Genomic DNA, 16767 nt, shown 5'->3' with positions numbered 1-16767 from the left:
TTCATTTTCTTTGGATGAACTTTTGTCTCAGTTTCTTCTTTGTGAATGCACAGCAGAACTAAACATTAATGAGAATGTGAAGAAATTAATTAAGCAACTTGTTAGGAACTGTAAGTTTGATTTCCTGGCATATGCTTCACACCAAATTAAGAGTGCAACAGTGTTAACATTTTGTTTGTTTAGATCATTAAGCTGCTGGATGGGAAGCGTTCTCAAGCAGTTGGCATCCTCATATCGAGCCTCCATCTGGAAATGAAGGACATTCAGCAAGGTGAGCAATACTCTTTCCATATGTTTGACATTTTTTGTTTCTCATTTCCACTATAGCCCTGATTTCATTCAAGGAAGAACCACTTTGATTTAGACTCAGCCATTACAAGCCAAATTTAGTTTCCTATTAAACGTTAAACTGAGGATGACTCCTGATGAAATGCAGACAGAGTTATTTTTGGGGATGAGATACTGGGAACCATCCAGTAGAGGATAAATTCCTCCCTCTTGACAGCAGCTAATTTGTAACTTGAGACACTTCTTTCACATTAATTTCTGAGCTTGGCTGATTTTTCCAGTTACCGCAGTGGGAAAAGAAGGGAGAAAAAAAAAAGCTGTGATTTGTCCAAACGAAAGCCAGTTATAGTGGGATGAAACCTCTCCTGCACTGGTTAAAATCAAATTGCCCTCAACTTCATTTAAAAAACTCCACAGATTGATTGTAGGCTCGGCTGATCAGTGGAAAATGTAGAAAATGTGTGTGTGGGTATAAACACATATTGTGTGTTGGGGACATTGTAGATGGGCCAGGAATCAGTCGTGTCCTGGGACTGTGGCGGAGAGTTCCTGCCGCCTGCTAGTCTGAGCATGCGGCCAGCAGATCTGTTTATTGTAGCCAGTGACGGTTTCCACAAGCCTAATGGGACTGACACCCCACTAATGATCTAAGCATGTACAAAACCACCTTCTACAGTTTGCAGACACTGTGCTACCACATAAAACTGCCTCAGACACAAGGCAAACAGCACATACACTACTGCAACCATCTTGTTTAGATTTTTGTTTCCTTTCCCCCCTCAGTCACTTTTCCCTTCTGCAGTGTTGTTGGGTAAAAAATGTTCATTCTCACCCAGCATGAGGTGGCTTCCTTGTGCCTTAATGGGAGGTGAATGTGAAATGGACAATTTGAATTTGATAATTAAGGATAGTGCCTCAAAAGGAACTCCTAAAGGCAGCCTGCCTCCTCTTTGTTGCCAAATTAAAAGGACATGGTACATATAATGCAATTACAACTACAAGGGAGTAAGAGGGAAAGGCAACAGAGTGGTTAAGAGAAAGGAGGGGGGTCTTAGGCACTAGTTGAAATGACTTGGGGCGGTGCGGGGGTGCACCTCAAGGGCCACCATGGTTCAAGGGCAAGGGGAGGCTCTCCCCCACACCGCACCTCGCCGCACGCACACAAAAACATACGCACGCAGGAGTGAAAAGTGGAAAGAGAGGGTGTGAGGCCGTTGGCAGGCCGGCTTTGATCTGTCGCTGTGGAGAGATATCCGGCTCCCCTCGGATCAGAGTGCTCCTGTGCACACTGGGGCAGACCCCCCTTTGGTGTGTGATTGACGGCTGCATGGCTGAGGGACTGAATAATCCACTCTAATAAGATGTAGGAAATGGACCTCCAGCGTTTTCTCTGATCCAGTGTGTGGGACCACATTGACAGCTTCTCTGCTGCAGACCAGCTGCAATCCAGAGTGTGAAGTGTTAGCTTGTTAGCTTAAATTTAGTGTGTGACTGCAGAGATGAGGACAGTGCGGCTGGAAGTATGGGGGGGAATAAATTGCCTCTATTGCATTTTGTGTATGTCTGTCCTTGGCAGCTTAGATTTTGGGAATGGCAGGCATCTAAAGGTTGAGAATTATTATTATTCATATTTTAATGGCCAATTTCTCTGTATTATGTGGAGAAAAAAAAACTGAAGTTGGGGAGTTCTTCAGAAAATATTTTTTTTGTTTGGATGGTGGAAACTTAATTGCTAGTAATTACGTCTCAGTTTATTGGAGCCTAATGACTTTAAGCACCTTTAGACATTGCCAAATAATCTAAAAAGTGTGACTTGCATTTGTAATAATCCCCTGAGTCAGCACTTGCACAGTAATTAGAGGTGCAAGTCATTTGGAGTTTGTCTCTACCAGCTTTCCAGAGAATGAAATGTGAGATTGCATAAGGAGGTTTTGTGAACATCAAAAGGCAATTTGACTTAGGTTTGGCCTTTGACTAGGCCAATCTAACACATGCTTTGATCTGAACCATTTTATTATAGCTCTGACTGTTTTTTTTAGCATCATCGTTCTGATGTAGAGGGGGACTTCTGCCACAGGTTAAAATTCTATAAAATCTTTAGCATGTTTAATTTTCAGGATAGCCTTGTGTTTAACTCCATCCATCTTGCCACCAAATCTGACCAGTTTCTCTGTGCTTGTTAAAGACAAGCATCCAACACCATGGTGCAGCCCAAATTACCTTTTATGAATAAGATGGCATGATGTGCACAATTAAGTTTTCACCACAAATAGCAGTTTGGATGTAGGGTGAAAAGTTCTGTTCTGTTCTGATTAGAACACCATCTTCCACATGTTTTTATATTCACTACTTGCCTTCACAGGTTTTCTGAAGAATATTTGCTGATGTGGAGTTTAGTTAGAGGTATCAGTAAAAGGAGGTAAATACAAATTAGTAAAACTTTTTTTTTTTTTAATGAAGATCATTATACATTTTTTTTCTGCACTTAACACTTGTTCAATACTTTGGTTTGGTCTGTCACATAAAAATTCCAGCAAAACAGATTGTGGTGCTAACATGACTAACTGGAAAAAATGCATGCTATTGCAAGTCACTATACAATCCACATTTTTTTTTTATTTCACTTGAAGGCCCTCAATGACTGTTACTCTGTGCTCAGTGGCATATTTGTTCATATTATGTTGATCTTCTCTATCTCAAGCTTGAGACAACTTCCAGAGTCGGTGAATCATAACTTTCCACTTTTGACTTTTAGGACCAGAATAAAAGTAAAAGCATGCAGACAAAGTTGGACACACTCAGTTGGATGCTTGTTTCTCAGTTGACCTTATTCTGCCCCCATTTATAATCATTAGTTAGCTTCTAGCTGTGCTGGCTATGCCTATGGGTGCAAAGGTCAAACAGTTTTCAAGCTTCTTTTTTTCAGACACATACCCAGGGTCTTCTTCCACTCATTTGCCTGCAATGCTCAAGAAAAGTAGAGTGGTTCTTCAGTCCTGACTCACCGTCTGTAACTCTGTAAACCACATACGATTCCACTTGTATCATTAATCTAGTAAATTATGCATTTAAGGGGAAAAAAGAACAAGTAGCATTCTGGTTTCAGTTAAATACCTCTTTTTATCCTTTTTCAAGTTTTTTTTGTTTTGTTTTTCCAGACACATATATGGATTCTTTCATTGTGTTTATTCAAATTTAATGATGTTTAATCTAACTTTCAACAGTATTACAGACCTATCATCGGATTATTTGTCTTTTTCTTCACTGTCAGTACTCAAAAGGCAGCACATGTGAGCCAAGATTTTACCCATTTATAAGAGAGATTGCTTAAAATTAATGTCCTTCTCTGTCTTCACCAGCTGTTCTTAATGTGGACAACTCTGTGGTGGATTTGGAGACCATTGAAGCGCTGTATGAAAATGTAAGAAGCTGTATGATTAACATAGCAATATGAGAAAGTAAAAACTATAAAGTTATATATATATATATATATATATATATATATATATATATATATATATATATATATATATATATATATATATATATATATATATATATATATATATACATTGCTCAAGTATTTAGCTTTAATTAGTGATACCTTCCTTCTTCTAACAGAGAGCCACCAGTGATGAGATTGAAAGGATCCTAAAACATTATGAGACTTCCAAAGAAGATGAAGTGAAACTTCTGGACAAACCTGAACAGTAAGAGTATTTCTACCATTTGTGTATGTACTTGGTATTTTAGTATGTGCACTTGAAGTGGCATAAAGGCTTATAATAAGAAATGTTCCTATTTATGTTTTGCGGTCAGGGTTTAACTGGATTTCTATTTAATGTATATAATAGAAGCAGCCCTTAATTATTTTCATCACGGGTAGATTTAGCGATTCTTATATTTGCTTAAAGTAAGTTGCTGTGCAGGAGGATTGCGCTTATTTTACTAAGGCTAAATAAATTATTACAGAGTTGACATTTTATATTCACAGCTGAAGACTGCAATGCTTTTAATAGCAGTCTTGTGTGTAGCTCCCAACCTTAACTTCAGTCAGCCAACATTTTTAAATCAAAGAAATTCCATGATACACAGAGATAGAAAGTTCAGATTGGTGAAACATTTTTGTATTTTGATTTTGTATTTTGTTTAGCCTTGCTGGTATCTGCTGAAAGTGTTGCTCTTGCTCGCTTTCTCACAGCCTGAAAGACATGTCTTGACTTAACTAGAGAGTAATTTAATCTAATTCTACCTGCTGGTCACTGCTCAAGGTCTAGAAATCATCAGTCTGGTCACTAACCAAATTCTCACATAACACTGAAGCAATTCTTATATTTGCTTAAAGTCAGTCCTAAAACGAAAAGACATTAATGGAGGATGTTTTAGGATTTCCGTCTGGGATTAAGTAGCCTCGGTCCGTTAACAAGACTTGGATTTAGTGGTGCCGCTTAGCCTGGCCTTCCCTTGTCCATGTTTGACCGAAGCTGTCACTATGGCTGCCTGAGTCATCCTTACTCAGTGTCTGCCTTCATCGGCCAGCCCTAATCACACAGGATGTTACCTCTCCGCTCCCCTCCAACACGGCACTGTTTACATAAGTCGTCTTGCATCAGGCCAGAGCTACCTTTGATCACTCTCCATGCACCGCTCATTGCTCTCCCTCCACCCGACCCCCTTGGACCTTTGCAAACCAGCAGAGCAGCACCACTCATGACTATCAGCTGCCTGCTTGCCTACGAACAGCAACATTGACTCAGCCTGCCTGTGTGGAGAAGCTCGGCCTGCCAAGGCCCCAGAATAGTTCTTCCTGTTAGACATTTTGTTTAATTCTGCCATAACACATCAAACCGTATTCCTCCTTCCCCCACTTTTTTTGTTTTCCAGGTTTCTTTATGAGCTCTCCCAGATTCCTGACTTTGCAGGCAGAGCTCACTCCATGATCTTCCAGTCAGTGTTCCTCGATACCATCTCCTCCTTACGTAAGAAGGTGGAAATTATCTCCAACGTCTGCAAAGTAAGAGCATCACGCCAGCAAGTGCTGTCTCAAAAGATGTCATTCACCATCATAAAGGGTTACAAAACTGAAGCATCCATGTGTATGTTTCTACATCAGGACCTCCTTGATTGTGGTAGTCTGAGGGATGTGATGGGTCTCGTTCTGGCATTTGGGAACTATATGAATGGAGGGAACAGGACAAGAGGACAGGCTGATGGCTTTGGGCTGGAGATCCTCCCGAAGCTAAAAGATGTCAAGAGCAGGGTATATATCATTTTAAGGATTACTATGTGATAAGCCACTATGTGCCGATATCACATAGTGGCTGAAAACATCCTAAATATTTGTTATTTGACTTTATCAGGACAATCACATCAATCTTGTGGACTATGTGGTTTTATACTATTTGCGAAACTTTGACAAAGTAAGTATCAAAAATCACTTGAAACTAAAAATGTTTTCCTATGCTCAAAGACTTTAAATAAATAGCTTTTTTTCTCTATTTTAGCATGCTGGTACAGAAAAGAGTGTGTTTCCTCTGCCTGACCCTCAAGAATTTTTCCAGGCAGCACAGGTGAAGTTTGATGACGTTACTAAAGACGTCAGAAAACTGAAGCGGGATCTAACAGGTAGGACATACTAAATGGTGTAAAAATCTTAAAACACATTTAATTATATACAGCTTCAATCTTTTCAAGGGCTCAATCCTGACAAAAGTTACTTAAGTGCCTGGCAAGGGTATATAGGTTTTCAATTTGTCACATTGCAACCACCAACTTCAATTTATATTGTATTTTATTGGATGTAGCTATATAAATTATCTCTCTATTGTAGAAGAAAAATAATGCTTTGTTTTTCATTCTGATTGATGTAATATCCATTGAGCTATTCAGGAAACACGGCAAACATGGAGAAGAAACCATTTTTGTCAGATCAGACCAATATTTGGCTTTTTACATATTCTGAAATGCTTTAGGTGAAGAAATGTGCATCACTTTGAAACAGTTAGAATGGTTGGATTCAAAACACATTCATGGATAAAAATGTGTCAGTCAAAGTCCACTTCATTTGAGTCTGTGCCTAGATTTGAGGAAAAAAAAAACAACAAACAAACAAGCAAAAAAAAAATAAACAGATTGAAATGCAAAGAAGAAATTTGCAAAACAATATTTGTGTATCGATCCAAAGGTGTGAGACACAGGTGTGAGACACACCTCGAATGACCAGGGCGATTCTGCACATTTTCAACTTCCACACTCAGCAAATATTGTGTCTAGGTCTCGTCGAAAGTAACAACTAAATTGTCCCACCTTTGTTTGGAGAGCTGCCTCCAAATAATTGTCGAGCAAACGGCATTTACGCATGAGATCATATTATCATTATCGCTTAAATCATCTTTGTGTTAATCATTATTAGTGTAATAGTATACATCGCTATCTGTCACCAGCGCAGTTTAAATGGAAATGTGCTTCTCATGGATCCTTCCTACTACATGCTTTGAGAGCTTTGTGTATATGTAGAACGATGGTAGGCCTACGGCAACATTTCTCAGTTTCCAGACACTCTTGTTTTTGACTGGCATGTCATCGTCACCCTGCAGCTTCCTCTGTTCTGGCACCGATGGCCGAATGTTTGGCAGCAGCATTTTTATGCCTTTTATGAACATTTTTGAAGCATTAGTAACAAAAACATTCCTGTTCAGTGAGGAGCCTTCACAGCAACAGTTGGCGGATAAATAAACACACTTTTGACATTCTGTTCTTGCTGTATCCTGAGCTGCTGAGATGTTCAGTAACTCAGCCAGGCATCCAGGTTGTCTTGGCCAGGTCCATGTGAAGGTTAAAGGAGATGCCCTTCTGTGCCCTCTGTGTCTGTCGTTATTTAAATCAAGCAATAATATGGCATATGAAAGCAATTAGATATTCTCCACATTGCTGTTAAAACTCTCTTCTCTGACCCGAGGGAAAAATACAAAGAGTCTGCTAAAGTACCCAGACCCACCTCAAGCTGTCACTCATTTATTAGGAAAAATGGAAGACCTGAAGACAATAAATGCAATGTAAGGTCCCTGGTATTTGATCTCTGCTGAAGCACAGTCTGGCACAGTAGTCCTCGGGGTATTACCATCACAGGCCGGGCGCTGGATTCTGGATGTTTGGCGAGCTGCACCTATGACTCCCACCATTTTTATCCTCTCCAGCCGCCAGGAATAAATATTTATGCCTGGCTATTATAAACCAGCCCAAAGAACACAACTGGACCTAATTATAAGGCTAACACAGATCACTTCCATCCACAACAAGAACATTGTCTGACATTCAGACTGAATCTCATTTTCTTCCCATCATCCTCAGCTCTCCACGCCACATCAATACAAGGGTGGGCTCTCAGTTCGTTGTATTTTAAACGGCTCGTTCTAAAACAAGACAGGGAATTGGGATCGGAGCTGTATTTTCTAATGCACTGACAAATCTTAGTGTTTCTGTACATTCTCATTATTATTATTCACTATCACTGTTAGTTATTGATTTTACAGCTTCAAATATGTTTTAGCTTAAAACTATTTTACAAACCCAACAACCACAATCTGGCTCTTATCTATACTGATTCAGATTTTTTTTCTTTCAGTTTAGCTGTGTTCCTTTTCTGGATTTTACAGGAAATAAAAAGCAAACAGAAGAAGCAACCAAGAATATTATGATAACTCTGGGAGAGAAGGAAGATCCCTTCCTTAGCTGGGGATCTCTGTTTGGGACAATTATTAGTTGTTCACTATTTCACTAAATATGAAATGTTATATGGATAAATATTGAGCTACTGAAAGAAAGCTTAAATAATTTCCAATTGTTGTCTGCCAAAAGTCATGTTAGGAACACAGAAAGCACGTGAAAGCAGGTGCTAAATGAGGCCATATTAGCAGTTCTTTGCCTCTTTTGCTATGTGTATCTGAAAATTAATGCCGTATGATTTTAAATCTGAAAATTTGAACCTGCATGTCGTGTAGATGCAATTGCCTTTTGATTTTGATCTATTGCGTAAAATCCTCCAAAGTACATTGAAATTCAATTATAAAACAATTTTTTATATTTATTCAGTCACTTAAGTTTATATCACTGAAAGCAGAAAGAGAAGTTCATCTGTCAGAGAGTTTCTCAAATCTCATTGGTATATTTCAACCACCACCTGAACTAAGCTAATATTACTGTGAGTACAATAATATTTAATAAAAGGCAAAATGTGTGATGTGGAATCCCTGGAAATATGCAAAGAGCATCTGGATTGCCCTTTTGTTTTTACTTGAACTGGACAACTTTGGAGAGAAAAGCAATCTGGTCCTTACCTGATTCTGAGGTGGCCACTTTTTTTTAAGCTGATAGCTCTCCTTTAAGTGGATACATCCATATGTGCATCACTAACAAATTTCATGCAGATCCTGAGTGCAGAAACCTGAGTTATGATTTCTTCGTTCTGCTAGTTGCCACCGCTGCTCAGGAGCAACTCACTGTCCGCTTGGCTACACTCTTCTTCATTGGCTTGTGGAGAAACATGATCCTCTTTTGATGGGGTTTCCTGTTTTTGGGAGAGGGTGATGACCTCTCTCTTGGCTCCACTCGGGGGAGAGGGATGAGCGGGAGGCCACATGTCTCACATGTAGTTTTTGCCACATTTTACAGCAGTGCTGTTTTTCTGAGCTGTTTCAGCACCAAAGATTGTCCTTTTCAGGGAATCGCTGCCTTCCTCACAAGAAAAAATTCTTTTTTAAAAATCTTGTTTTAACTACTGCTTTCAGAGCAGTACAAAAAATGTTCCTTTGGCTGCTGTGTAATTGGACGAGACACACAAACAGGGATGCAACCCAATGAAATAGGATCAAATAAAAAGAAACAGTCAGAGCTCATTTGCTGCTCAGGGGGGTTTAGTGTTTCACAGAAGGCCTGGGCCAGGTCAGGCATTCATCACTGTGGCAAATCAGACAGTGTCCTGATTTTAAATGGCCTTTAATGTCAGGTTTAGGCAGGGCCTTTAGCCTGAGCTCTGTTTTACGACTGAGGCTCCACTGAGGACCTGCGTGTGTGAAGCCAGTATGCAAAGGTGCCGTCACCTCTCCTCTGACTAAACAAGGGAAACATGATGCAAAACTCCGGGGTCTTTGGAAATGATTTGTTGCCAATGCAGAAAATGTCTAATAAATTTTCTTGTGTAACGTTTTATACACTAAATTAGTTCTGGTTTCTCTAATGGAGAAATTTTTAATGTCTACTAAATGCATATTTGAAGTGAGTTTCATGTTTCACCTTATATTTTTTATTTCAGGTTGCCACTGTTGTAACCCTTGAAAAAATGGTAAAGGCCAGTCATTTTGGCTGATTTATCAGAGATGAAAAGGGGAGTTAAGGTTTTATCATTTCCTTACTCAGGCCGTCTTTTGGCTCGTTGCTGAGGGGCTATAGTATTTTAATTTTTTTTTGTGGCGACCTGACTGTTTCCTGGAACTGAAGATAATTGGGGATGAGGAAGAGAATTCACTTTCCAGGTATAAATAACAAGAACATACCAGGACAGGAACCATGCACTGGTTTAAACTCTTAAAAATAAGGTTTTATTGGCGTGATTCTGAATGTTCATAATTCTAAAGCATGAACACAACTGTCGAAAGAGAATTATTACGTTAGTTTGAACTGCTGCTCTGCTGGCGCCCAATCTTCCACTATCGATGTGGAACAAGAACCACATGTATAGGAGGAGAGTGTGTTTCTTCACTGCTCTCTCCCACGGTGTTGTCGCTTTCCTACGTTTGTTCTGTGTTTGTGCTTTATCATCATCCAGATCTGCATCTGATGTCCAGGCAGCAAGTAGGTTGTCATTGCCCCATTTCATGCTCTGAAACATTCATCAAACAACAGGAGAGGAGAGTTTGTGGTTTTCCTCCAACTTTCAATCTGCTGTTGACAATTTTCTTTGCAGAAGTACTTTGCATATTTATACCATTCTAGCCTATGCTGTGATTTCCTTTGTGATTTTTCTTATAGACTAAAGTAATACCTACGAATACAGTCATATTTAATCAGTACTGTGAGTACAGTAATATTTAATAAATTAGAATATGCATTCTGATGAGTCAGATTAAAAGTACTTTTTGAAAATAATCTTTAAATGGGTCTTAAACATACTTTTCATTAAGTCCACATTTTTTGGAATCTGTTCATCATTTGCAAGCAAAAAATAATCATAGCCAAGAGAAAGAGTTTAAAAACACCTGTTTGTGTGAAATTAATCTATGTAATTATTTCATTTAGTGAATTGAGGTATTGAAATGAATTAACTTTCTATTAATATTTCAATGTATTTAATATGATTGTACATATTGACATAAAAGTTGTCTCTTTAACCAACCTTGCAGAGTCATATCAAGTTTGGTAAAAGAATGGGTTTTAAACATTTTTGGCTTAGATTTTTTTTTTCTGCTAAAGATGTCTAAAAAGTCTTAAAATAAAACCTCACACAGATTTATCTTTAAATGAAATCTTTAATTTACAATTGTTCAGTTGAGGAAGTATTCAATGCCAGGAAACAATAATACATACAGTAAAACAATTTTTGCTATTAAACTATGTTTTTTTTTAAGCTGATCAGAGTTTAAAGGAACTTTTAATAAGAAATCCTAGATTTTATCTTTCCATGGGTAGAAATATGATTTGACACTTAGACGCGTGAGGACCTATGTTTATCTTGCTACTATGCTTAGCAAGAAAACAGCAGCAAACAGTAATATTTTGTAACCAGTAAGTCTACATTATATGTTATTTACATGTAAACTTTATTATTTGGAGATAATGACAAAAACAAACAAAGCATGCCCAGAGATCCACTATGCTCTGGACCTGCTTTTCTTCCTGATTCTTTAAGAATCTTGTTAGAACCTGTGGAATCATGAACTCTGAGATGCCATAAGATTTTAAATACATAATTGTGATTGCATCTGCTAGAAAACTGAAAAAAGTCTCCGTAATTTGGTCTTTCAGTAGGACAATGATCAAAAACATATGGATTCATACTCACAGAAATGGTTCACTTGTCTCAAAACTAATGTGTCCAGTCACCAGACCAAATCTTATATTGATTAGTTTCATTTCACCTCTTTGGTGTGATGAATAATTTTGCTTCATCTGTAGAAATTGTGCAGAGCGGATTGGCCAAAGATCCCTGCCTCTCTTTGCCTCTCCAACCTTGTGAAATGTTATAGAAAAGATTTACTGCGGTCCTACTGGGAAAGAGCGGTTGGTAGTATTAACAGCAGGGGGACTAATAATTATATCACCTTAATTTTAGCTAAAATAGTTATTTTCTTATATGTTTATTTATTTCCATTAGTAACAGTGCTCAGGTTAATATACATTTTAAATTTGATGTGTTTGAGATGCTGCTGCAACAAGATGTATTTATTTCAGTGCATTTTACTTTGTGTTTGAGGAGTTTACCTTTTTCCATAGCTGTTGATAGGTTACCTCATATTATAGAATACTCATTCACTAAGATATTAAATCACTTGGAAACACGAATATGAAAGAGTTTAAGTGACTCAGGAGATCATTTTTATCCTCTGATTATCTCTGTTTATTCTCTCTTTGTGGATTTCTATATATGTTGTCTACATCTTCCTTAGAGAGCAACAAAGATTTGGAATATCAAACACAATCAAAACATTTCCTGACTAAATAAATCCACTTGATAAGTTATTTTCCTTTGGGGTTGTTTCTTTAATAACTTGCAGATGAATTTTAAATTAAAGCCATATTTTCAGTAATTATTTTAACCCGTTGACAAACACATCACTCTAGAATCGCAGTTGGAAAGCAGCTAAAGGAAATTTGTTTCCAGTTCAAAATAAAACTAAATGACAGGATAAAATCCTAGGACATCCATTATTTGTACACCCACCCATTTGTTCCCAGACCCACACAGAAAGCCAGCATGCCAGGAAATTATTGTACAAATACACAATCAATAAATCTCTGTACAAACACAAAGACATATCTAAACCTCATACTTTGACCTATTTTGTGTGTGTTGTATTGCAAAAGTAATCAGAATCATCAATCTTATCCACATTTTATGCAGAAAAGTCGTCATGGAGGAAAACTAAAGCTTACAACGCCATCTTTATAGTGACACAAAGTGATACTTTTCTTCATCAGGGACAAGGAGGCTGGTCAGAGTTGATGGGAAGATAATTGAAGTTAAACAGTCCAAACCTAAAAGAAAACTTATTAAAGGTGGCAAAAGACTTTAGACTGTATTGGAGGTTCATCTTCCAGTCAGACAGTGACTTAAAATATAGCTAGAGTCACAATAGAATGGCTTGCATGGTAATATTGAATTCCCCCACATTCAAATCTGCAAGAATACTTTCGTGTTTGTAGACTCTTTTTATCTATTTTGTCTGATCTTGAGCTATCTGAAAAAGAAAAATGGGCAAAAGATTTTAGTTTCTACATGCTAAAGATGTCAAAAGACCTGTATCTTTTATTGCAGTTGAAGGTGGTTCTGAAAACTGTTAAATAGAAGGGTGAATATAAATTCATGCTGCACTTTTTTGATTTTCATTTTTACAGCTCTTCAGTGGGAGAAGAGCTGAAAAGGATAAAATGTTATCTCAATCAATTAAAATCCCTAATGTGTATCAAGAAATGTATGCATAGATTGTAGTAAAATGTACCTGCCAAGATTGTTGATACATGCAAACATAAAAAGACAGATTTTGATAATAAAATCCTAAAATTAAAAAGAAAAAAAAAGATGAATTTTTATACTATTTCTGGTTATTTTTCATGAACAGGAGGAAATAAAATTGCTGGTGAGTGCTCAAAGTCAAAGAAAGGAAAATCCACATTGGTGGAAGTGGTTATCTTTAAAATGTTTGACACAAAAATATTTTTTTTTTCATGCAGTCCAATTAGAAGACCATTAATATGTGGTTACGGAGAAAAACTGTTTTCTACAAGAGTTCTAAGATCTGTGGTCTTCCGTTTTGTCTGATGGCACCAACTCTTGGGCTTACGGCAGAATCCTACTTGTGATCGGTCTTTTCCAGACATGTATACAACTCTAAGACAATGTTTAAAACTCCAACATTTTGATTTTATTCTTTACAGCTGTTGTGTTTATTGTGGGCTTCCTCCTTGTGGCCTACACTGTCTGGACCACATTTGGAAGCAAGCCGCCTCTAAATTGTAGACTTGCTGTTTTGAGCGCCATTTTAATAGGTGCTTTTGAGATGGGGGATTTTTGGCCGGAAAGTGCGGTTTCTCTAAACAGAATGTATTGATTGGTGTGTTTGCATGGTCACTGATTTTATTATAAACTCACTTCTCATCCAGATCTTGTGGTTGTATTTGACAAGCCCTGATTCATAACATTTAAATGGCATATTTCTTAATTTATGAAGGAATTTAATCAATAAAATATTTAGTTGAGTGTCGTGTTGCAGGTGCAAGAGCTTCTCATGCAAACATACCAGAGCCAAACCGAACTCGGATGTAAAAGTAGCGACGCAGCAAAGTGGGGCAGCGGCCAGACCTGTTAATGTCCTTTTTCTGTTGCAGAAGTATTTAGCTATGCAGTCATAAGCAAGTTAAGGTATTTACTGCAGCCATTAATGACTTACAGGTTGGAGGATTGTGCCTAAGTTGTTTCGCCTGACGCCTGTGTGTATAGTTACACAGGCTTACAGTTGAGAGGAAATGGGGAAAGGTTCGGCTGGCACGCGCTCAGTCAGGGCTGTTTCCTCTGAGCTGGTGTGAGTTGGATCATTTGGCACGATAACCAAAAGCCATCTACAAACCACAAACACATCTGCTGCACTAACATGCGCCCAGAGTTCTAAGAACAAAATACAATGCAAGCAGGGAAATTCTACGTTATTGCAAGTTAAATGCTTTTGAATAGTCTTTTGTAAAAGTCATTTTGAAGTTATTAGAAACGTTAACATGTTAAGCATTTAATGAATAAATTCCAAACCATGTAGAAGCAGCTGAAATTAGTGCTTAAAGAAAAAAACTGCAATTATGTTAAAATTAAAGCTCAGCTTGAGGTTAACAACTCCATTAAAACATTTCATAAATAAAAGTTTCCTATTTTTTATTATGTTTATTGACAGTTTTGTCATTTCAGTTAATCACAGGAATGTGTACTTAACGTTGTATTGGAGGAATATGTATATATTTGTTTTTCATATTAACCAAATATAAAAAATAGGTTGTAATAAGTTTTTATGTTTAGATTTTTTTTTTCAGTTTTAAAACTCTTGTACTATGCTGAGAAAAAGTGTTTGTTAAATCAGTTTTGCTTTTTGTCACATTTAAATGTGTAAAGTAATCAAACTACTTTTAAAATGAGAGAGAAATTACTTGAGTAAATTCAAAAATCACTCTTAGGGAAAAATCTTTCCAACACAAATATATATATATATATATAGATATATATTTATATATATCTATATATATATATATATATATATATATATATATATATATATATATATATATATATATATATATATATATATATATTTATATATATATATATATATATATATATATATATATATATATATATATATATATTCTATATAAAGAAGCAACTCATTTTGCTTGAGTTGCTTCTTTGTTCATGTTTGTTAGTTTAATTGCAGGTCTAAACAAATCAGAGTTAAAACAGCCTGCAAAGCAGAAAACAAACAGATCCAAACACACATTTGTGGCCTTTTTTTTAATTGGAAACATTGTTACTCCAGAGTTTTAAGGATCTGTTTACCCCTTTGTGGTTGGTAATTTTATTCAGATGACATTTAGGGTATGTGCCATTAGCCCTTTTTAGGCTACATTACAGGTTTTTTATACTACAACACACTTTCCTTCATGCATGAAAACTTAAGACAAGGTATGCATTGTTTACCCAGATTATTTAACAGAACAGTTGAGACTCCTTCCATTGAATCGTTTGTACAATGTGAACCTTTAAATTTCTCCACTCAACTTCTATCATTTTGCTTTTTATTTCTCCTACCAGCTTGTGAGAAGAATGTGGAGAAAGTCTGCACGAACTCATCAGAGGAACATTTGCAGCCCTTTAAGCAGAAGATGGAGGCATTTCTGTCAACTGGTGAGGCGAGATGAAGTAATTTTTTTGTCTGGTGTGGAAACAAAATGTTACTTTTTTCATTTAGTGATTTAAAAGTTTGAATCATTTATTTTATCATGTACAGTAATATCTAAACTTCCTTGCTAAAATATGCATGCGTAATGAAATATTCAAAATATTTCATTGGGGTTTTCTGTGTTATACCAAGACAGGGTACTACATAGTTGTCAAAAAAGATTTTAGATTTGCATGCAGCCCTCTGCACTGTGGTAGTCAAATAATGTAATCAGCTGCCAGGATGAAAGTACACATTGCACCATAGGAGATGTTTTCCAATATTGATGAATCAAATTGAGATGAGTATTACCTATTATGTAGGTTAAGTTTTGCCAAATATTGGCATGCCTAATATTTGGAAGCTTTTAAATCAGTCTTAGTTGTAATTAATTGTTTTTCCCCCAAACATCCTAAAAATTGATCTTTGAGTGGAAAACTTGTAAAAAATATTTTTGATGAACAAGTTTCCTTGAGCTCATTCCCTGACGGGAAAGGTATAAATTATCGGTGTTTGCAATGATTCCATGACGAGGGCAAAAAAACAAGTCAGCAGCACTCACATCAAAGAGCAGCTGAGGCTGTTAAACTCTGACTCATCATTAAAAGTAAGTTTCTTATCCAGGCTAAAGACTCAGAAAGTCCCACTTACATACATGTGTCCTGCACATGATATGACATATTACAGCAAGCATGAAAGTTTACATAAACCCTTAGCAGAAATTGAGCTCCAACTAATGAAGATGTTTCATAAGATGAAATCTTGATGTGCAGAATTACATTTTTCCTGTTCATAAAATGAACAACTATATATTAAACTTTATACTGGACATTGCTTCATCAAGTCTTGTCATTCCCTTGTGTGCCACTTTCCTGACGTAGTTTGTGGCACCTGTCCAGTGTGAGCAGTAATTGTGATATAGTATAATCTAACCTATCAATAAAACTTTATTACAAAATTATACCTATCTTTGTCATTTCATGAAGCTGCTGGATAACTAATGTGCACTGCATTTGTTTTTTAATTGAGGTATTAAAGTTGAATATAAATTTACACCTCACTTTTCTGATGTTTTTGAAGTAAAAAAACTTAGAAATTATTTATCCATTTCTTTCCATTTTCCAAGTGTGAACTGTTCTTGTTATTCAATGTCAATAAAATCCAAATAAGGAGTTTGTGTATTAAAAAAAAAGATTTGCAAAAGTTTAGGTTGTATGGATATGTTGCATGACACAGTAACTTTGAATTTGTTAATAATGTATGTTCCAGTACATCGGCTGTTTCTTAG

The 16767-nt window shown here is 36.7% G+C and overlaps 1 protein-coding gene across 4 annotated transcripts in view; it reads left to right on the top strand.

The window, feature by feature from the left end:
• The window catches only part of LOC129365332 (formin-like), a 54081-nt gene that overhangs the window by 25905 nt on the left and 11409 nt on the right, over window positions 1-16767 (top strand). For all 4 annotated transcript variants that reach the window (XM_055038477.1, XM_055038476.1, XM_055038475.1 and 1 more), the window contains 8 exons: window positions 184-271; window positions 3648-3709; window positions 3910-3998; window positions 5173-5302; window positions 5402-5548; window positions 5649-5708; window positions 5793-5913; window positions 15353-15445. In XM_055038477.1, the coding sequence (XP_054894452.1) occupies window positions 184-271; window positions 3648-3709; window positions 3910-3998; window positions 5173-5302; window positions 5402-5548; window positions 5649-5708; window positions 5793-5913; window positions 15353-15445 (790 nt within the window). The remainder of the gene's footprint in view (window positions 1-183; window positions 272-3647; window positions 3710-3909; window positions 3999-5172; window positions 5303-5401; window positions 5549-5648; window positions 5709-5792; window positions 5914-15352; window positions 15446-16767) is intronic.

This window comes from Poeciliopsis prolifica, unplaced genomic scaffold (assembly GCF_027474105.1).
Source record: "Poeciliopsis prolifica strain line A6 unplaced genomic scaffold, Auburn_PproV2 SCAFFOLD013, whole genome shotgun sequence".
Taxonomy (NCBI): Eukaryota; Metazoa; Chordata; class Actinopteri; order Cyprinodontiformes; family Poeciliidae; genus Poeciliopsis; species Poeciliopsis prolifica.
Note: the sequence above shows the minus strand (reverse complement) of the source record. Positions and strands in the feature narration are given on the sequence as shown.